Raw genomic sequence first — 22,465 nt, forward strand, 5'->3', positions numbered from 1 at the left:
GGCCAGCCACCCCCCCCCTAAAAAAAAACCCCCCCAAAAAAAAAAAAAAAAAAGATTTGTTAAGTCTCAATAATCTACCTCATTGACTCATCACTTCATTTCATGAGCTGTTGTTTGAGCTCTGATCACATGTCAGGTGCTGGGATGCAGGAAACAACTCTTGAAATGCCTTCTAGGATCACATGTGTAGCGGGGACCCTAAAGCACCTGTTTAGCACATTCTCAGGAAGGCCATCTCTACAGTGTTGGAAAAGCCTGTTTTATAAGTATCACTTGAAGAAGATCTTTATTTATTAATTTATTTTTTACATTCAATGACTGTATACAAGTATATTACTAGGTATAAAAGCTACAGTATACCAGATGGAATTTTCCCATCATGAATACGTTGTATATTGGTTCAGTTAAAGATATTACATACACGTTATATCAACAGATAATTTTTCATTTTGGTATCCCTTAAGTGTTTTGCTTCTTTCTTTTTCCCTTTGACGTCCTCCCTTCAGCCTCTCTCATTTTTCACCCTTTTTCTGCACTGTCTCTACTATCACCATGGGGTAAACTTGAGTTTGTTTGCAGAGTAGACGGGATCATACAGCAAACCCCCACAATAATTATCTCTGATAAAATTGTGATGATTCTAATATTTTTACCTTTTTGCTTATTTGTGCATCCAAATCTATAAGCATGCATATTGCTTATTAGTGTTACTAATATCATAGTTTCTAACTATAATTAGTGAAAGGAATGGAATGACTGAGATCTCTTTGCTCGTCTGTCTTCCTCACTCTGCTGTAAACTCACAGAGAGGGCAACCTCAGTGCTTGACACTTAAAAGTACTTTCAGTAAATACTTGAACGAATAAATGAAATCTGAATTCTCTAAGATCCAAGGGCCTCCCACCTCTATTTCTGAGACCACATCTAAAGATGATTAATATAACTTGGTATCTGCTGTGGAAGGTACACTGTTTTTATAAACGTATAGATATATAAAGCAAGTATGATTCTTAACTGAAGTTACAATACAGTTGTGGGAATACTGAGGAATAAGGCTTAATTCCGAAATTGGGGATTAGAAGAGGCAACATGAGGGGTAGTTCCTGTAATATGGATTTTATGTTAGGATGAGAATTGGAGAAGAACAATTCAGGGGACTGATTTTAAATGTTGTAAGTTTTCACTTGTATGGCATGAGTTGTTTTTTATAATGGCATGTTAGAAGGGACACTATCACATAATATTTGCAGTGTGGGTATATTATAACCAAAAGCATGACCTGATTTTATATTAACCTTATTAAAAATTTGCTGAAAATGAGACAAATTAAAAAAAGATTTATATAGTGGTACAGCCTATTCTTCGTTAAATAAAGTCTAGTTGATTTTATAGGTAGTTAAATTTCTGGTGTTATGTGACCCTCAGGGGTATTGTGATGTTACTGTTTGTGAGTCACTCAGCGTATTAGAGTAAATTGTAAGGTAGTTCTGTCAAAAACTGTACTTTTCATTTGTACTGAGAATTGCCAGTGTGTTTACTAAGAGTGACATTAGCTAAAAGCTAGAAAAGGGTATTTTTCAAAAAAATCTACTTTAATTCTTTGAGTCCATCCATCTTCAGTGCTGGCTTGGCAGTTGGCCTTCAAGGAAACAAGGGCCTTTTAGTTCTGGGGTCAGGGTCAACAGAGTTGAATTAGCAAGCCTGGTATGAGTCTTTGTAGGTTCAGTCTTATTTGTGAACTACCGAATTACAGTGTGTACTTTTGACCAAATACTCTACAAAGTCATATTTATTGCAACTAGTCTGAACTCCCAGGAAACCATGGACCCTTAGGAGAATCCCCAGCGTTTGTGGCAGTTAATGGCAGTGGTTTTCTTTTCTTTTTTTTAAAAATTATTTTATTTAACTTTTTAAAATTTATTATTATTATCATTATTATTTTCCAGTTTGATCAGAGAGACACAGAGAGAGGGAGAGAGAGGAAGTGAGAAAGCAAACCACCAGGTCCGAGACTTGAACCGTGGTCAGCCATGTGGGAGTCCAGCGCTTTTAACCACCATGCCACTTGCTGGCCTCAATGGCAGCGGTTTTCAAATTCACATTCTTGCACTGTTTTACAAACTGTAAAAATGTAAACATTTCACAAAACTTTGGAAAGGTAAATACTCTGAATCACACAGCTCTTCCTGTAGGTCTTTGTTGTGTTTCTCTATTCATTTTATACCTATTCTTTGTGTATTGGTTCATGTGTATCAGCTTGGTAAATTTTAGGGGAGTATTGGTGATAATTTTGCCAAAAGCCAATTTTTCTGTGACATGTACAATAAAAAAAAAAAAAAAAGAGTAAATCCATACAGAAAGTTAATAACATCTAGGGACTGAGTTTTGAAGATTCCAGAAAGCATGGCATGAAAAATACTGAGTGGGTGTGGAGGGCAAGTTAAAGAAGGGTGTTGTGCTAACATGCAATGAAACAAAGCTGGCTGAGCAGTGGGTGTTCTGTCTCTAGGTGTTAGTTGGGTGTGTGTGTGTGTGTGTTTGTGTCTTTTCCTGGATTTGTTCAGGAATGCAATTTTGTGTGACTATTTTTTTCTTTTAGCCTGAAAAGAGGCTAGAACTTACAGGCCAAGGGGCTGCCAACAAAGGTTCTCAAATTTGCATACCTGAAAGTTTTAAAATACAGTTAAGGCCCGAGTCCCGCTCCCAGAAATTCTAATGTAATTGGCTAAGGGGGAATACGGGTATTAAGACCTTTAAAAGAAAATAGCTGATTCCATTATGCTGAACTACTACTTTATAAGATGTACCCTGGCAAGGAAAAATAAAGATTCAGTGATCAGATTCAGGTAAGTTTAGATCTGTCTGTCTTAGAGATGTACAAAGCACATTTCTATTTTAAAGATTCTGAATGTTTCTGAGTAATGAAATAACTTCTCTAACTTTGATGTACCCAAAGTTTTCCAAAGTCCTGGTTGCTTTCTTCCTACCTGCCAGATTTCTGTTAACTTCTAGCAGAACTAATCATTCTGAAATACTCCCAGGCATGTTTTCTTGATCCACACCTGTGTGGAATGAAAACCATCTCTTGGGGTTAGGATACTGTGCTATCATTTGTGAAACTGTTTGATTTTGTGCTGTTTCCTGAGAGTCTTGGAAATAGAAAGCTTATCAAGTAGTGATATTTTATCTATTATGAACAGGAATGTCCAAGTTTTCTTTCAGAGCACAAGTAAGACCAGGCCACCTCCCTTCAGAGGATCCACAAACCTCCCAGTGGCAATCCCTTAATGGCATTTGTTATTAAAATAGACCCACACTGTTTGTGTTAAGGAGGGAGGTATTTGTTGTGTTTTGGGGATGACCCTTGGTGATGTCCCAGTTGCTGAGTTATGTGGCTAAGTCTTAATAGGAAATCTCAAAAGTAATTATTGTAGATCTTCTGGGCATGCCAGAACTTGCAGGTCTATTAACAAAGGCTCAAAAGGGTCAACCACTTAGGACTTGGCAGGCTGCCTTCTTTCTTCTAAAGTGAAGTAAACATGTCCTGGTAGATGTTAGATGCAATAATAAAATATATCTCTTTACCTAAAACATTGAACCAGATATTTGCTAAAATACGACTTGGTTTTTGTTAAAGTTTGTTTAACAATTAACTTTGCATTTCAAAGGGAAACTTCTCCTTTCCATACTTTTCTCTTGATTTTCAAAAATGGGAAAACAGAATTTATTTTATACTCTTTTAAGACGTTCCTTACATTTCTAACTTTTAGTTCGGGTGGCTCCCGCTGCCTCCCACTGCTTCTCAGAATTGATCTTTGGTTTCAGTTCTGCCCCATGGGTCATCATATAATACATTTTTCTTTTTTAATTGCTAGAGGACATATGCACATGCTAGGGAGAGAGAGAAAAAAATAAATCTCCCCACAATAAGTCTTGGTCACGCTGCAATCCTTTTTTTTTAAAAAATTATTTTATTTTTAATTTTATTTATTATTATTATCATTATTATTTTCCAGTTTGATCAGAGAGAGACAGAGAGAGAGAGAGAGAGAGAGAGAGAGAGAGAGGAAGTGAAAAGTAAGCCACCCGGTCTGAGACTAGAACCATGGTTGGCCATGTGGGAGTTCAGCGCCTTTAACTACTATGCCATTTGCTGGCCCCCAGCAATCCTTTTTCTTTTCTTTCAGGATTTTGGGTTTGCTTGGCATGTTTTTCAAGCTGCAAGGGGCTTTGAACCACAAATGACCATGTAGGATCTGACTTTCTTATATATATTTCTATATATTTTTATTGGCAGAGGGCATGTGTACTCATGAGAGAGAGAGAGAGAGAGAGAGAGAGAGAGAGAGAGAGAGAGAGAAAGAGAAAGAGAGAGAAAGCATCTGCCCCCCTCCCCCAGTGGAGTGTGGTCATGCCATCCTCCCTTCTCCTTTTCTCCATCCTGTCAGGATTTGGGGCACATATGGACATGCACTGGGTGGGTTTTGAAGCCACTATGGGTGACTTGAACTGTGGTTGGCCATGTGGGATCCAGCCCCCTTAACCTCTAGGCTATGGGGCTGGCTGGAACCAAGCTTTCCATGCACTGCATTTTACCACTGGACTATGGGGCTGGCTCCCAGTAAACCTTTGTTTTTCATGTTTGGAATAGTGGACTAGAATCTCTACTAGTCTTGAATAATGAAGATGTGCTAGTTCTTAGCGAGTGTTGACAATAGATGGCTTCTTTAGTCCAAACTGTTGCATCTATTTTTGACAGCAGGGCATATTTTGAATACCCTGGACCACCATGAAAAACATACATCAGATTTTTTTTGTTTTTTTTGTTAAAGTGGTAAATAAGCACCACTACACAGGATCTGAGAATAGACACAACCGTCAAAGTTTCTGTTGCTCATTAAATACACACATGGAAGTGAGTTACAGCTATTCTATTTTTTAAAAAATCAGCTGGGTTGTGAAAATTGGCTCATATTAATTTTGTTGTTACTCCTGCTATTATGGTTCGAGATCAGTCACCAGACTTTCAGTTAGTAGGGTTACAGGCAAACTTTTTGTATGGTTCATGGCATATTTCCAGTAGCCAGCTTTAGCTGATAAGTACAGTTTAGAATAATATTGTAATTATCTATTTTATGGAACATAGTAATAGTTATTTTGTTGAATGTTTATTATGCAGAGCTCTTATTTTCAATATCGAGATGGGACGATTTACCACTAGATTTTTTTTTTTTTAGGTTTTTGCCATAGGGTGAATGTGCTTGCTGGAGGGAGAAAGAGACAGGGAAAGTGAGAAATCATCCCGTGGGGGGATATCTCTTCTCCTCTATTTTCCTCTTGTAATTTTGGGCGCGTGCGCGTGCACACACACACACACACACACACACACGCAAACACACCTAGTATGACTTTCAAGCCACCAGATCTGGGACTCAAATGGCAGACAGAGATCTGTGGGAGTCCAGCGCCTTAACCACCGTGCCACCTGCTAGACAGACCCTTGCTTTTGTTTTTAAAGAAAAATTAGTGTGGTCAAAAGGATACCAGTCAGGTGTTGACATAAGGCTCAACGCACAGCCTTTTTTTTTTTTTTTTTTCTGATATTATTGCTAATTCTAGACAGGCTCTGTTCTGTTGATTTTATGTGACCTTTAAAGGCAGGACGTAGAATTGAATTCATACATCTCGGTTTCTGTAGATGAACAAAGTGACTAGTGTATAGTCTTACGTTAAATCTGAAAAGCAAGAGAGTCTTCTTTTTGTTGGCTACTGGACATACTCAGGTTTAGGCTCTGCATGGTGAAGCCATTTGATTTTGCTCTTTCATGAATGGGAAACAGCTTTGCTTTCTCCAGTAATTCTCGTCAGATAATTTTCATTGTGTAGGCCTAAGTGATAGAAGCAATCAACTTTTTCTTCTCCCTGTAGCTGGCACATACATGCCATGGATTTGGTCAGTGACTGGAAGTCAGGGTGTACTTTGCATAATTGTGTTGAGTATTTGGGGGAATTGCCTAAAATCCAAGTAGACATAAAATATTGTCTAGGGATGATATTGAACTGTCCGGGATGGTGGCTACCAGCAACAGGAGCTATTGCACACTTGAAATTTATCTTGAGATAGATTATATAGAATATGCATAGGATTTCAAAGATTTAGTATGAAAGAAGAATGCAAAATGTAATATGTTGATTACAAGCTGAAATGACAGTATTCCAGATATTTTGGATTAAACAAAATATTAAAATTGATTTTACATATTTATTTTATTTTAATATGGTTATGAAAAAATTAGAATCACATACTTGACTTTTTTTGTGGCTGGCATTTTCTTCCTTCCTTCCTTCTTTCCTTGTCAGAAGGTATGTGCAATTGTCAGAGAGAGAGAGAGAGAGAGAGAGAGAGAGAGAGAGAGCAAGCATGCCCCTCAAAGGGGTGTAGTCATATTGTAACCCTTTAACCTCCATTCCTCCATCCTGTCAGGATTTGGGGCACACATGTACACATGCCTGGCATGATTTTCACATTGCTGGGACTGGGATTTGCATCTTGGTTGGCCATGTGGGAGATCCATCATCTAATGCACAGCGCTTGACCACTGTGCGATGGGACCAGCCTGACACTGTAATTCTATTGGACAGCAATGATCTGGAGTATGTTTTTGTTTTTTGCTATTGTATATAACTTGAAATTAAAGATTGTTTTATGTAATTTTTGCTGCCAAAGGTCAGTAATTTCCAGTCATTAGAGGTGTTCTGGCATAAGTTGAATGAACTCCTGGTAATGATTATTCATTCATTCAGCATATCTACCACATAGTAATGTGCTCAACACTGTATTATACTTGCACACAGACATGAAATACACATTTCTTATCCTTAACCCATTTTTTGTTTGTTTGTTTGGTTTTTGAGAGAGATTTTTGCTGTAGGGTGCATGTGCTCGCTGGAGAGACAGAGAGAGATAGAAAGTGAGAAATTACCCCCCAGGGGAGGCCACATCGCAGTTCCTTCTCCTCCATTCTCCTCTTGGGATCTTGGGCATGCAATGCATATGCATCCTGAGTGAATTTTAAGCTGCTGGGTCTGGGACTTGAACCATAGTCAACTGTATGGGAGTCCAGCAATGTAACTATTATGCCATCTGCTGGTCCCAGCTCGTGATCTTGTGGTGGTTGTGAGAGTTTTTGAGAGAGATTTTTGCTGTAGGGTGCATGTGCTCGCTGGAGAGACAGAGAGAGATAGAAAGTGAGAAATTACCCCCCAGGGGAGGCCACATCGCAGTTCCTTCTCCTCCATTCTCCTCTTGGGATCTTGGGCATGCAATGCATATGCATCCTGAGTGAATTTTAAGCTGCTGGGTCTGGGACTTGAACCATAGTCAACTGTATGGGAGTCCAGCAATGTAACTATTATGCCATCTGCTGGTCCCAGCTCGTGATCTTGTGGTGGTTGTGAGAATGAGATTTTGCTTGAAGGGCTCTTAGATGACCTTAGGAATTCTTCCCAACCCATTGCTTTGTAGATATTTGCACACCTCCCAAGTACTTGATATGCTAAGAATTTACAGATAATCATAAAGCCAAGATATATGCAGTTCCTAGTTACATTTCCAGTATGTTTTAGTTTATTTACCATCAGTTTTCATTATTTATTTATGTATTTATTTTTTATTCTTGGGAGCCTGTACAAGATAGCACCAGGACACCAGTGAATTAAGCCCTTGATTCCAGTACGTAATTGTGGAGGATGATTTTAGCTTTCTTAAATTTAATTTCTCTTCTATAGCTTTTCTGCAAAATAAATGCAAAAACATAAAATTCACCAGAAAAAAAAACATAAACCAAACTTTAATTGCTCCTTTTATTCAAATATCTTTTCCTTTAGACTTTCATTCAGTGACTACTAGGGCACTTCAAACGTTTGTGTACAAATGGAACTAAAATATTAGTTTATTTTGGGCTAGCTCCATGGCCTAGTGCTTAAGGAGGCCAGATCCCACATGGCCCAATGTGGTTTGAATCTTGGCCCTGGAGACTCTAATTGGTGCTATGCGCAGGTGTGCACCAAATCCCAGCAGGGTGGAGGGATGAAAGAGAAGGGATAGTGGTGTGACCATAGTGTGTGGGGTGCTTCCTTCCTTTCCTCTCTGTCTGTCTGTCTTTGGTGTGTGCACACACCTTCATGCAGTTATGTGTGAATATATAAGTTTATATTGGTGAAAAATTTTGAAATCCACATATAGGTTTTTTTATAATACACATTTTGCGTAAACTTTTCAAAGACTCCTTGTATTTATTGATTGCAAGCCCCTCCCAAGGTAGTAGTTCTGTGGATTTTTATAATCACTTAATAACAGCGTTGTGGTTTTTTTGCGTGTTGACTGTTATGCCCTGAGTCACATTTAGAAAGGTAGAATTGCTGGGATGGTTGGAGTATAGATGGCCAAGCTTAAGGTTGAGACAAATTGGGATGTCTCTAGCCAGCTGTTGGCTGTAACATTAATCTTTGGTTTTTGGGGTTAGAGACACATGATTTATTCTTCAGCAGAGATGAATGATTAGGAACCTGGGGTGTTTGAGTATTACCGTATCTCCCGAATGAACAGCATCCTTGTGTTTACTTGTTTAACAGAGTAATGCAATACATGGTGCAACTAGCATGACAGATAAGAGGAAGAGCTGTAGTTTTCCCAGGCAGCAAGGAGGCGTGCAGACTCTCCCCTCCTTTACCACGGTGGCAGAAAAATACAACATGTCCTCTTATTCCATTCAGTAAATATTTGACTCAAGAAATATGAACAAATGCATGAATGGATAAATAAGAAAGAAAACCAGGAGTTAAGTAAACAATTATGGGAATTGTACCTGCAATACAAACTGAGAGTTTAAACATTTTAGCATATTGGTGCAGTGATTTAAAGCCTAATAGTTCTTCATAGCCTCTGTAAAGCATTTGTATTAAAATCAAGCAGTTTTTAAATTGATAGAAGAAGAGAAAACTACCTTGAGTAGCACTGCTTTTAGCTTTATCCAGTTAATACTTTTAGACAAAGGGAATAAAGGGAAATGATCTTAAATGAACAGAAGGGATTGTGAGTTAATGCACACAAAGTTTTTTTTCCTAGTAAGAATTGAGGCATTAGGCCAGTTGAGTTAACAAAAGTGGTCATAGAATGTTACAGAAACTTTTCTTGGTGTGAGCTCCCAAGCTCCTTTGCTTAATTTATATATATCTTTACAGACATTTCTTAAGTATTTCTTTTATTTATTTTTATTTATTTTTTGGGAGAGGTTTTTGCTATAGGGTGCATGCACTTGCCAGAAATACAGAGAGAGAGACAGAGAGAAGGAAAGTGAGAAATCATCCCCCCGGGAGGGGGGGTGGAATAGCTATGCCGCAATACCTTCTCCTCCATTCTCCTCTCAGAATCTTGGGCATGCATGCACACATGCCTGGTGTGAGTTTAAGCTGCCGAGTCTGGGACTCGAACCGTGGTTGACTATGTGGAAGTCCAGCAACATAACCATTACGCCATCTGCTGGTCTCTTGACTATCTCTTTTGTGCCAGGTACTAAAGAAACATGGTGAATAAAAACGGAATAGATCCTGCTTTCTTCAGGACGTATTACAGAGAGAGGCAGAGAATCAAAATAAGCACACCAGAATATAATTTCGAACTATAATTAAATCCAATGGAAAAAAGTCTGGAGACCTGACCTAGACAGGGTGGAGTTGGAGGTTTTTCTGCTGAGACAGTTTGAAGTTTGAGGAGGGGAATCCAGGCAAAGGTGAGCAGGAAGAACATGAGACTAGCAGATGCAGAGGTTCTGAGGGTAGAGCCCAGCATCCCATCTGAGGAGCTCAGGGAGTGTCATTGTGACTGGGCACAGAGTGAAGCAGGTGGGGTAAGGCATTAGGGGTCTTGTGTACCTGAATTTTACCTTGAGAGCAGCGAGAAGTTAGTGGAGCGTTATAGCTGAAGAGTGACCAGATTGATTCCCCCCTTGAAAAAAGGACTTTGGTTGCAGAGAAGAAAACTGATGAGAAAGACTGAAAGTGGATGGAGGAAGGTGGTGGTAGATAAGAGGGAAAACACTGCTGCAGAGTGACAGGATAAAGGAAAGGAAGAGACTTTCTGGATTCCAGCCTGAGTGGCTGTGGAAGCTGTATTTTTTATCAAGATAGGGAGTGCTAGACTGGACCAGATGATTATTGCTGTTCCGTGTGTGTGTGTGTGTGTGTGTGTGTGTGTGTGTGTGTGTGTAGGGGGGCAGATTGAGAAGATTCTTATAAAATGAGTCTGAGGTGACTTTAAGACACCAAAGTGGAGACTTCACGTGGGTTGGCTTTATACTGTTTTGGAGTTTTAAGAAGGAATTTTTCCTGGAGAGGGTCATTGCCAGGGGTCATTGGCAGATAGGCAGTAATTTATGTAGATGAAATTGTCTAGAGCAGTGGTTCTCAGAATAGGTTGCTTCCCACCAGCAGGGTCAGAGTCACCTGGAACTAAGTAGAAATGTAAATCGTTGAGTCATGAGCCTGAGAAGGGGCTCAGCAGTCTGTGGTCTGGGAACTGTCCAGGTGATGCTGTTGCACACTCTTAGGGAGAGAGCATGGAGTGAGAGTTTGGGCCTGGGCTTGAGCCTTGAGGAGGTCTAACTTAAATTTGGGCTGTGAAGGAGAGCCTTGAAAGGGAGATTAGGAAGTAGTGTTTAGAGAGGTAGAAGGAACATCCAGGAACCAAAGAAGGGAGTATTCAAAGGAGAGCATTCTTTGTTGCTGACATTAAGTAAAATGATGGTTAGAAGACATTCCTTGGGTTTAGAAGTCAATCCTGAGAGACAGAAAATAGATTAATGGTTGCCATGGGTTAGGGGGAGGGCAAATGGGGAGTGACTGGAAATGAAAGCAGAATGTCTTTTGAGAGTGATAAAAATGTCATTTCACATTGCTGGGACTGGGATTCACATCTCGGTTGGTCATGTGGGAGATCTGTCTTCTAATGCATAGCACTTGATGTAATGGCTGTATTGCTGGACTCCCATGTAGTTGACTGCGTTTCGAGTCCCGGACCTGGTGGCTTAAACTCTCGCCAGGCACGTGTGCTTGCGTGCCCAAGATCCTGAGAAGAGAATGGAGAAGGGATTTTGGCGTGGCCATCTCCCCTGGGGGTGACTTCTCGCTTTCTGTCTCTCCGTCTTTCTGGTGAGTGCATGTGCCCTATCGCAAAAATCTCTCAAAAAACAAAAATAAAAACAAAAAAAACCCCCAAAAATGTTTTGGAATTAGTGGAGATGGTTGCACATTGTGAAAATATACTGAAAACCTCTGAATCATATACTTTGAGAAGGAACGAAAGATATAAAAAAGAAAACGAGTAATTCTTTTTTTTTTTTTTGAGAGATTTTCACTGTAGGGCGTGTGCACTCGCCAGACAGACAGAGAGAGACATAGAGACAGAAAGCGAGAAATCACCCCCCAGGGGGGATGGTGCAATACATGGTGCAACTAGCATGACAGATAAGAGGAAGAGCTGTAGTTTTCCCAGGCAGCAAGGAGGCGTGCAGACTCTCCCCTCCTTTACCACGGTGGCAGAAAAATACAACATGTCCTCTTATTCCATTCAGTAAATATTTGACTCAAGAAATATGAACAAATGCATGAATGGATAAATAAGAAAGAAAACCAGGAGTTAAGTAAACAATTATGGGAATTGTACCTGCAATACAAACTGAGAGTTTAAACATTTTAGCATATTGGTGCAGTGATTTAAAGCCTAATAGTTCTTCATAGCCTCTGTAAAGCATTTGTATTAAAATCAAGCAGTTTTTAAATTGATAGAAGAAGAGAAAACTACCTTGAGTAGCACTGCTTTTAGCTTTATCCAGTTAATACTTTTAGACAAAGGGAATAAAGGGAAATGATCTTAAATGAACAGAAGGGATTGTGAGTTAATGCACACAAAGTTTTTTTTCCTAGTAAGAATTGAGGCATTAGGCCAGTTGAGTTAACAAAAGTGGTCATAGAATGTTACAGAAACTTTTCTTGGTGTGAGCTCCCAAGCTCCTTTGCTTAATTTATATATATCTTTACAGACATTTCTTAAGTATTTCTTTTATTTATTTTTATTTATTTTTTGGGAGAGGTTTTTGCTATAGGGTGCATGCACTTGCCAGAAATACAGAGAGAGAGACAGAGAGAAGGAAAGTGAGAAATCATCCCCCCGGGAGGGGGGGTGGAATAGCTATGCCGCAATACCTTCTCCTCCATTCTCCTCTCAGAATCTTGGGCATGCATGCACACATGCCTGGTGTGAGTTTAAGCTGCCGAGTCTGGGACTCGAACCGTGGTTGACTATGTGGAAGTCCAGCAACATAACCATTACGCCATCTGCTGGTCTCTTGACTATCTCTTTTGTGCCAGGTACTAAAGAAACATGGTGAATAAAAACGGAATAGATCCTGCTTTCTTCAGGACGTATTACAGAGAGAGGCAGAGAATCAAAATAAGCACACCAGAATATAATTTCGAACTATAATTAAATCCAATGGAAAAAAGTCTGGAGACCTGACCTAGACAGGGTGGAGTTGGAGGTTTTTCTGCTGAGACAGTTTGAAGTTTGAGGAGGGGAATCCAGGCAAAGGTGAGCAGGAAGAACATGAGACTAGCAGATGCAGAGGTTCTGAGGGTAGAGCCCAGCATCCCATCTGAGGAGCTCAGGGAGTGTCATTGTGACTGGGCACAGAGTGAAGCAGGTGGGGTAAGGCATTAGGGGTCTTGTGTACCTGAATTTTACCTTGAGAGCAGCGAGAAGTTAGTGGAGCGTTATAGCTGAAGAGTGACCAGATTGATTCCCCCCTTGAAAAAAGGACTTTGGTTGCAGAGAAGAAAACTGATGAGAAAGACTGAAAGTGGATGGAGGAAGGTGGTGGTAGATAAGAGGGAAAACACTGCTGCAGAGTGACAGGATAAAGGAAAGGAAGAGACTTTCTGGATTCCAGCCTGAGTGGCTGTGGAAGCTGTATTTTTTATCAAGATAGGGAGTGCTAGACTGGACCAGATGATTATTGCTGTTCCGTGTGTGTGTGTGTGTGTGTGTGTGTGTGTGTGTGTGTGTGTAGGGGGGCAGATTGAGAAGATTCTTATAAAATGAGTCTGAGGTGACTTTAAGACACCAAAGTGGAGACTTCACGTGGGTTGGCTTTATACTGTTTTGGAGTTTTAAGAAGGAATTTTTCCTGGAGAGGGTCATTGCCAGGGGTCATTGGCAGATAGGCAGTAATTTATGTAGATGAAATTGTCTAGAGCAGTGGTTCTCAGAATAGGTTGCTTCCCACCAGCAGGGTCAGAGTCACCTGGAACTAAGTAGAAATGTAAATCGTTGAGTCATGAGCCTGAGAAGGGGCTCAGCAGTCTGTGGTCTGGGAACTGTCCAGGTGATGCTGTTGCACACTCTTAGGGAGAGAGCATGGAGTGAGAGTTTGGGCCTGGGCTTGAGCCTTGAGGAGGTCTAACTTAAATTTGGGCTGTGAAGGAGAGCCTTGAAAGGGAGATTAGGAAGTAGTGTTTAGAGAGGTAGAAGGAACATCCAGGAACCAAAGAAGGGAGTATTCAAAGGAGAGCATTCTTTGTTGCTGACATTAAGTAAAATGATGGTTAGAAGACATTCCTTGGGTTTAGAAGTCAATCCTGAGAGACAGAAAATAGATTAATGGTTGCCATGGGTTAGGGGGAGGGCAAATGGGGAGTGACTGGAAATGAAAGCAGAATGTCTTTTGAGAGTGATAAAAATGTCATTTCACATTGCTGGGACTGGGATTCACATCTCGGTTGGTCATGTGGGAGATCTGTCTTCTAATGCATAGCACTTGATGTAATGGCTGTATTGCTGGACTCCCATGTAGTTGACTGCGTTTCGAGTCCCGGACCTGGTGGCTTAAACTCTCGCCAGGCACGTGTGCTTGCGTGCCCAAGATCCTGAGAAGAGAATGGAGAAGGGATTTTGGCGTGGCCATCTCCCCTGGGGGTGACTTCTCGCTTTCTGTCTCTCTGTCTCTCTCTGTCTGTCTGGTGAGCGCACGCACCCTATAGCAAAAATCTCTCAAAAAACAAAAATAAAAACAAAAAAAACCCCCAAAAATGTTTTGGAATTAGTGGAGATGGTTGCACATTGTGAAAATATACTGAAAACCTCTGAATCATATACTTTGAGAAGGAACGAAAGATATAAAAAAGAAAACGAGTAATTCTTTTTTTTTTTTTTGAGAGATTTTCACTGTAGGGCGTGTGCACTCGCCAGACAGACAGAGAGAGACATAGAGACAGAAAGCGAGAAATCACCCCCCAGGGGGGATGGTCACGCCGCAATCCCTTCTCCTCCATTCTCCTCTTGGGATCTTGGGCACGCACGCACATGTGCCCGGCGTGAGTTCTAAGCCACCGGGTCCGGGACACGAACCGCGGTCGACTACGTGGGAGTCCAGCGACATAGCCATTACGCTAACTGCTGGTTCCCAAAACGAGTAATTCTTTAGAGAAGTCTTCTTTTATTTTTATTTTAACTTTTGCTATAGGACGTGTGCTTCCCAGATGACAGAGAGAGACAGAGAGAGGGAAGGTGAGAAATCACTGCTCCCAGGGGGATGGTTATGCTGTAATCCCTTCCCCTCCATTCTCCTCTCAGGATTTGGGGCACAAACTCACATGTACCCAGCATGATTTTCAAGCCAGCAGCTCTGGGACTTGAACCATCGACCATGTGGGAGACTAGCACCTTAACCACCATGCTACCTAGTGGCCCCAAGAAGTCGTATTTTAAAGAAAAGGCCAAACAGAGGATAGTGGCTGAAGGAGGATGTAGAGTCATGAGCATTTGGATGGCTTGTTCTTTTAAAAGATACTAGCAACCAGGAAAATGTCTACATTTTGTTGAGAAACATTTGGAAGAGAAACAGAGAGAGGACAGAGATAATCAATAGTGTTGAATGATATCAAGTTTAATTACTTGCTTCATGAGAGAGAGACACATACACTCCCTTGATAAGGTCTTCATGCTGAGATCCTCCCTTTAACCACAGCCAGCCAGGATCATGATACACCCGTGGGTGTACCGAGTGTGTTCAGGTAGCCCCAGGAACCCAGAGCCCAGTATGTAGGGATTTAAGGCTAATCAAGCCTGATGTTCCTGTCACCCTTGATAATTTCATATTATAATCTAGGTGAAAAAAAGCTCCTCACGAGGGATTGTCTAATTAAGTTTGAACACTGTGTAGGCAGATATTTTGTCTTCCAGGGTCAACTGTTTTATTTTGAGATGATTCTAACTCTATCAGTAGGTTGAGAAGGATCAGCAGGGAAAATTGACTCATAAAATGGGAGATAATATTTTTATGCAGTAAGAGCTCCTAGCTTTCCTTCATCCTCACTTCCAGAAGAACCCAGGGCTGCCAGTTCCTGAGACTTCTGATAATGATGTGGTATTCATTGTATTGCTTCTTTGATTTGTGCACTGTTAGCGTAGTATTCAGCTTTCTTGGTCTTCTGATTGATTTCACCCGTCTATCTGATTTTCAGCTTATAGACGTTACTGTTTTTGTCTCCTCTCTGACTTTCCTTGTCTTTGTTGTTTTTCCATTAAAAAAAAAAAATCTTTTTAGTGGGGTTTTGGCTAAAATATGGATTCAACTTTTCACCTTTACCTTTTTCTCTCTTTCCCCAGAGAGTATATAACATGTTTTTGTGTCCCTCCACGGTTGCAGTTACTGTCTGTGACTGTGTATGAGCCTGAGGCTACTAAGACATCCTTCCTCTCTTGCCCAGTCCAAGAGCTGGGTTTTGGGAACCTATTGGCTTCAGGTGACTGTCATGAGGATTCAGAGTGCTTATGTATCTGACTTACGCAGCACAGTAGGTGCTCAAACAGGTGTATCATCTCCCTTTCTCAGTCCAGAGGAGAGGACTTAATTTTATTGCATTCTGACTGTGCTTCAGTGTGTAAGCGTCTGCCTGCCTTCCCAGCCTGCTCTGACTCATGGGTATCCTCATTCTGTCAGATGTGCTTTAACGATCCCTCTCAGCTTCACAGGTCTGAAGATCTGACCACCAAGTCACCAGAGCTCTCTTCAGTCACTGGTAGCAATCATAGCTGTGATAAGACATGTCTTGACAGTCTCACCATACTTTGCAGACGTTCCTTGGAGCTTTCTCTGATAACTCGTATTTGTGAAAATGTTTAGCTGAGTCTAGGAACTGGAAGATATACTTCACTTCCTTTTCTTATTATTTTAAAATTCTTTTTAAATACAAAGAAGTTCCATCCTTCCCTCTTTTGAAGATTAAAACAGTAGTTTAAAATTTTTTTTAGAGAGAGATTTTTGCTATAGAGTGTGTGTGCTCACTAGAGAGACAGAGTCAGAGAGAAAGTGAGAAATCACCACACCACCCCCTCCAGAGGGTGATGGCCATGTCACAATCCCTTCTCCTCCATTTTCCTTTTGAGATTTTGGGCATGCACAAACACACATCTGGTGTGTTTTAAGCCACTGGGTCTAGGACTTGAGCCACAGTCGACTAGGTGAAAGTCTGGTGTGACATAGCCATTACACCATCTGCTGTTCCCAAAGCAGTAGTTTTTAACCTGGAATCTGTGGAGAGAATTAAGGGAGTCAGTGAATTTAGATGAGAAAAAAATTGTATCTTCCTCTCCACCAGCCTTATAATTCATAAGACTATATTCAATCATAACTGTTAGAAATAAACCATAGTAGTATTAGCTACGTAAGTGACTTTGTCAAATAGAAATCATGGGCATTTTTAAAAGAATTATTTTATTTAACTTCATTTATTTATTAATTTATTTCATTTTAATTTGACCAAAGAGGAAAAGAGCAAGCGAGAGAGAGAGACAGACAGAGAGAAAGAGAAAAAGTGAGAAAGCAAGCCGCCAGGTTCGAGACTCGAACCGCAGTTGGCCATGTGGGAGTCCAGTGCCCTTAACCACCACACCACCTGCTGGCCCCATTCACAGACATTTTTATATCACATTATAGTTGTTATATGTTAAAATATTTATCCCCATTTCTTCCTTAAAATTATAGTAGTTAACAGACCTGCTATAGATATTGTTATATATTAATTTAAAAAGTACATATTGTGGTCTTATCAATTTTTTTTTAATATTTTGGTAACTTTAAAAAATTTTAATTGAATTAAGTTTTTGTGGCTCCAAAGTAGTTTATTTTATGCATTTGAAAACATTGTTCTGAGAAAATGGGTCCATAGGCTTCATCAGATTGCCTACAGGATTCATGGCACAAAGATTCTGAAAGGACCCCAGAAGATCAGTGTGTGCAAAGGAATGTGTGGTTATTTACAGCAACGATCAAAAGTATTTGATCACAGATCTCAGCTACTTTTTTCCTTTACAGTTGCCTTCCTAATATATGGGTTACATCTTTACAAGATATTTGAAAAGTGGACTGCTTTGTTTCTCACTGATATGTGAGTTCAGACAGTATTTAAAAACAAAATCGAAAAGCTTCTTGAAATCTCACTTAAATATCTGGAATCACTTTGAAGTTTCAGAACTTAAGAAACATCCTCCTGCCATCCTACGCTGAGGTGGTTGAAGTGGCTGGATCTCACACGGCCGACGGTGTGGTTCAAGTGCCAGGACTGGGAAACACACCGGGGTGTGTGTGTGTGTGTGTACCCCAAATCCCAAAAGGCGGGGGAAGTAAGGGAGAAGGGATTGCGGTGTGACTGTCCCCCAAAGGGGACGCTTTCTCATTTTCTGTCTGTCTCTCTTCAGGGAGTGCACGTGCCTTCTGGCAAATCAGCAAAAAAAAGAAGAAACATTCCTATTAAGCAGCTTTACTAACTTACTATTTTTGTATCAGGTGATTAGGATGCTGAAACTCGATAGTGACAAAGTCACATTTTAGTTTATAACTGAGCATCCATAGGTTCAAATAACCTTGGGTGGTAAGTGACAAAATTTGGTTTTGTGTTAATGATCTGTTAAAACCCTTCGAGGTAGTCATCTCTCTGCAGCACACCTTCCGGCCCCCTCAGGGTGGGCGGACCGTGTGGTGCCCTGGACTCTGTCGCGGCAGGTGCCTGACAGCCTCTTCTTGGGTCAGCAGTGGGGGAGGGCAGAGACAGCCTCCAGGTCAAGTTTCTTGCCTTGGACACCTTGGGACGTTGCTAGTGTTAAAGCTCCGGTGCCAGTTCTTGCTTAACTGACCTGAACTTGATACTTTAGTTTTATGTTGCCTAAAGCAGATCTGCTAAATTGCTCTAAAAACTTAAATAAAGTATGAAGCACCCAATTTTCAGTACAGTATGTCCTGAGCCCTTTTGAGAGAGCACTTCATGGGTTAGAAGAAGCTCTCCTGGACCCCCGTGTCTCGGAAAGGAGATAGTTCGGAAGTGTGGCCTTTTCCTCAGGGGTTTTTCCTCTTCTTTCTGGTAGGGGAGGGATGACACTCAATCCATGAAAGCAATGGCTGGGTTCTGGGTACGCTGTCCTCCTTACCTTTGTACCTTATTCCTGACGTCGTTCTTCTGCCAGAATGCCTCTTATGCTGGTGAATGTTTTACTTCATGAAACAGTCCAAGTCACGTTAGTAATAAGAATAGTCGCAATATTTATTAAGCGCCTCCTATTTGTTAGGCGCTATATAAAGAACTTTACATATTTTAAAAATGTAATCTGACAAGGGTTCTGTGAGCCATAGCTTCTGTCCATTCACTTCATTTCAAGGAGGAAGAAAGGAAGACTCATCGAGGTTAAAGAACTCGCTCCATTTCCTAGCCAGTGCAGGACAGAATTGGAGTCTGAACCAAGGCAGTCTGACGGGAGCTCAGGCTGTTAGATCTGCTTTCTTATTAATTCTGTTTCCAGCAGTTTCAGAAGCACTTCAGTTAAGCTGCAGGAGTAGTTAAGTAGGTGGATTTGACGTGCGTATGTGTTCCGTGTTCACAGCTGTGAAGCCAAACAGGCATGTCTCCAACTGCCTTTAGTAGTCATTAACGGCATATTCTAAGTGCAAGTTTTTAACGCTGAGTTTGTTTGTGTTTATAGGGATGCTTCCTTTGGAAATTGCACTTACAACCTCACCATCCTCGACTGTTTGCAGGGAATCAGAAAGGTAATAACAGTTCTTGCTGTCGTTGACACAGTGGCTTAAACAATGTGAAAAAGGAATAATTTCAACGCCTTTGTTCGTTGTGGGAGAGAAGACGGGAAGCTTTTCACTTCTCGAATGATGATCGATTAGTAAAATACAGTCAATACGGCAAACTGAGGGGAGGGAGGAGCAGGGGCCCCCCTTTCCCACTTCATTGATTTGTGTAGGGCAGATTTCTCTCTTTATCTGCTGTGGGCCCGAGATATTGCTTTGTCATATTTAGCAACATTATCAAGCTTGATCTTGTTTTGAGAGAGACAGGAAGTTGTCTAAGCCAGTTTTCTCTGTGAGTTGGTCCCAACTCGAGACCCACCACAAGCTCGGAGGCTTTGGGATGGGGTTTTACATTCTGTGTTTGCATAATCTGCCCTGGTGATCTGCACTCTACAGTTGAGAACTAAGTCATAATTATTCAGTCACTTACCTACAATGGATTATGTAAAAGTTCATAGAACATGTATATTACGAGAAAAAAACACCCTATGCATGGATTTGTAAAAATTTCTTGAATCAAAATAAACTGGCATTAAACCTTTTTTTTGCTATAAGGGCTATGTGTTCACCAGAGACAGAAGAAAGAAAGAAAGAAAGAAAGAAAGAAAGAAAGAAAGAAAGAAAGAAAGAAAGAGAAGTAATCCGTTGAGGGGTTGACCACACAGCAATCCCTTTTCTCCCATTCTCCTCTCAGGATTTTGGGCACACACATACGCACCTGGTGTGTTTTTCAAGCTTCTGGATTCAGGACTTGAACCAGTTGGCCATGTGGGATCCAGCTGCATTAACCACTGTGACACTTGGTCCTCAACTGGTGCTTAAAATTCATTTTTCTACATCCTTCTCGAAATATCCTAGTATATATTCTATAACCCATCGGCAGGGTGACCATAGACTAGAAGTGTAGTATCAGTAGTAACTACAGCTTATTTCTTTTTCTCTGATGTAATATACAACTGATTTTGCTATATTTTGGTTGAGAAAGGCAGTACAATAAAAATGCTGGTTTATTTTTTTAAAATGATTTTATTATTATTTAAAATTTTATTATCATCATTATTATTTTAATTTGCTGTTATTGTTCTTTTCATGTGCTCACCAGAGAGACAGAGAGAGGAAGGAGAGGAGAAGAGAAAGTGAGAAAGCAAGCTGCCAAGTCTGGCCACATGGTTGGCGGGGGTGGTGGGGGAGTGAGAAAGCGAGAGAGCAAGCTATGAGGTCTGGGACTTGAACTGCGCTTGGCCACGTGGGAGTCCAGTGCCTAAACCGTCACATCACCTGCTGGTCCCTATATGCCATTTTATTTGCTTCTAACTTTGTTATTTCATTTAAAAATGAGTTTAAACCCTTTAAAACTTGAAGATAGTTTTCAACTGTTTTTATTTTTACTTAAAAGAATATGGAGATACCAAAATGTACTTCTAGTAATGACAGTTAAGAACTTTTATGGAGATATTACCTAACACATAACCCGTAATTATAGATTTAGAAAACTTGCCTTAGGAAAACAACGTAATTTATTGACTGTCACTGTTATTATTATTTTGCCTTTCCTATCGATTTTTTAAAAATAATATTTGTGGAATTCAGAACAACTCACGCTAGGTTATCACTACCTGTTATTATGGTAACTGGTCACTCAATACAGACATTTATGACATCCTTCATTTTGTAGAGGAAAGGCATGACTTTGTTTATGAATAAGGTCTTCTGTAAATTTATTGTGTCATGAGATTTGGGGTTCACACAACTATAGAGGAGATTTTAGAGGATCTGATAGATGGCCTGAGACACAGTGCCCTTGTGTATAACTCTCTTACCTTAGGTGCTATGATCTGGGATATTTTTGTGGTACTAAGTACCCTTCTAAGAACGAGTACAGACTCTGGCCATATTTTTTTTTTGCCTCTTTAAGGAAACTAATTTTCTGATTTTGATGTATTGATATGGTCATAAGTATAATTCATATGTAAACTACTATACATGGAGACATACACAAACACAAACTTCAAAGAGAAAAAAAGAAATGTGGATTTCTTAGAGAATATTTTTCTGATTTTTTTTTTCTGGAATGGTGGGTATGAATATACTCATTTGTGTTTTATTCAAAGGCGAGGTAATTTAAATCACTTGCTCTGCTTATGAGTGGTCTAAACCAGTTATTCCTGGAGAATCTGACTTAGTAATTCTGGGATGGGGCATAAATATATAGGTAAAACATATTTATGTGGCATAAATATATTTATATAAATATTTATTTATTTACATTATATAAAATATGTACATATAAAACAATAAATAAATATGTATCTATATACTTATATATAAATGTCTATATATAAATATAAGTTGCCTGTTTTTCTGATGCAGATGGTTTGTGTTCTACATTTTGAAAAAACAAACAAACAAACAAAAAAAACACTGGTTTCCAAAGCGTTTTTAAAGAGATATATAGAAGCTTGGCTTTCTTTTTTCTTTTTCTATTTTTAATGACTTGATCATGTAACTTTTAAATATATCTGTGGTTTTGTATTCTATTGTAATCTGGATATCTTCACAGATTATAAAATAAAAGACTTTTTGTCCTCGTAAAATAGCTCTGAGCAAGCTGGATAGTTTTTAAAAGTTCTCAGTCTTTAGTTTCAAAAAAAGAATATGAAATTTTTCTTTGTGTTCTTAAAAATATCAGTTCTTCCTTCTAAGTCATAAGAGTAGTAAGTAAGTACACTTTTATTCTGTTGGAAACTATCTTCATGAAACAAATTTTCCCAAGGTAGAGTTTTTGGAATAAATAGGGCCTAGTAAATTAAAAGAGCCACTTTTGGCCAAATATTTTATTATGATAGAAGTAATATAAAACCTCCTAAGAATAATTGATTTTTTTCCCTCCTGAGAAGTTAGTCCCTATGGTAGTCTGCCACAGATGTAGTTTCCAACAGGCTATAACTATTAATTTTCTGCATTCCATTATATATATAATTAATTTTACATGCAAAACTAATATAAATTAGAACTCGAGCTCTCTTTTTCTCTTTTGTGGGACATATTTTCATATTATTCAAGTATTTAGTTTCATTTCTAAGATAGGTTTTTTAGGTTTTTGCCATAGGGCGTGTGTGCTCACCAGAGAGAGAGAGAGAGAGAGAGAGAGAAAGAGAGAGAGAGAAGGAACATGAAAAATCACCCCCTGGGGTAATGGTCATGCTGCAATTCCTTCTCCTCCATTCTCTTCCTGGGATTTTGGGCATGCGTGCGCACACACACACACACACACACAC

The 22,465-nt window shown here is 39.9% G+C and overlaps 1 protein-coding gene across 6 annotated transcripts in view; it reads left to right on the forward strand.

The window, feature by feature from the left end:
- CDC14A (cell division cycle 14A) overlaps positions 1–22,465 on the forward strand; it is a 198,803-nt gene that overhangs the window by 85,053 nt on the left and 91,285 nt on the right. For all 6 annotated transcript variants that reach the window (XM_006169037.3, XM_006169034.3, XM_006169035.3 and 3 more), the window contains exon 6: positions 19,088–19,154. In XM_006169037.3, coding sequence (XP_006169099.1) covers positions 19,088–19,154 — 67 coding nt within the window. The remainder of the gene's footprint in view (positions 1–19,087; positions 19,155–22,465) is intronic.

This window comes from Tupaia chinensis, unplaced genomic scaffold (assembly GCF_000334495.1).
Source record: "Tupaia chinensis unplaced genomic scaffold, TupChi_1.0 Scaffold146687_1, whole genome shotgun sequence".
Lineage (NCBI taxonomy): Eukaryota > Metazoa > Chordata > Mammalia > Scandentia > Tupaiidae > Tupaia > Tupaia belangeri.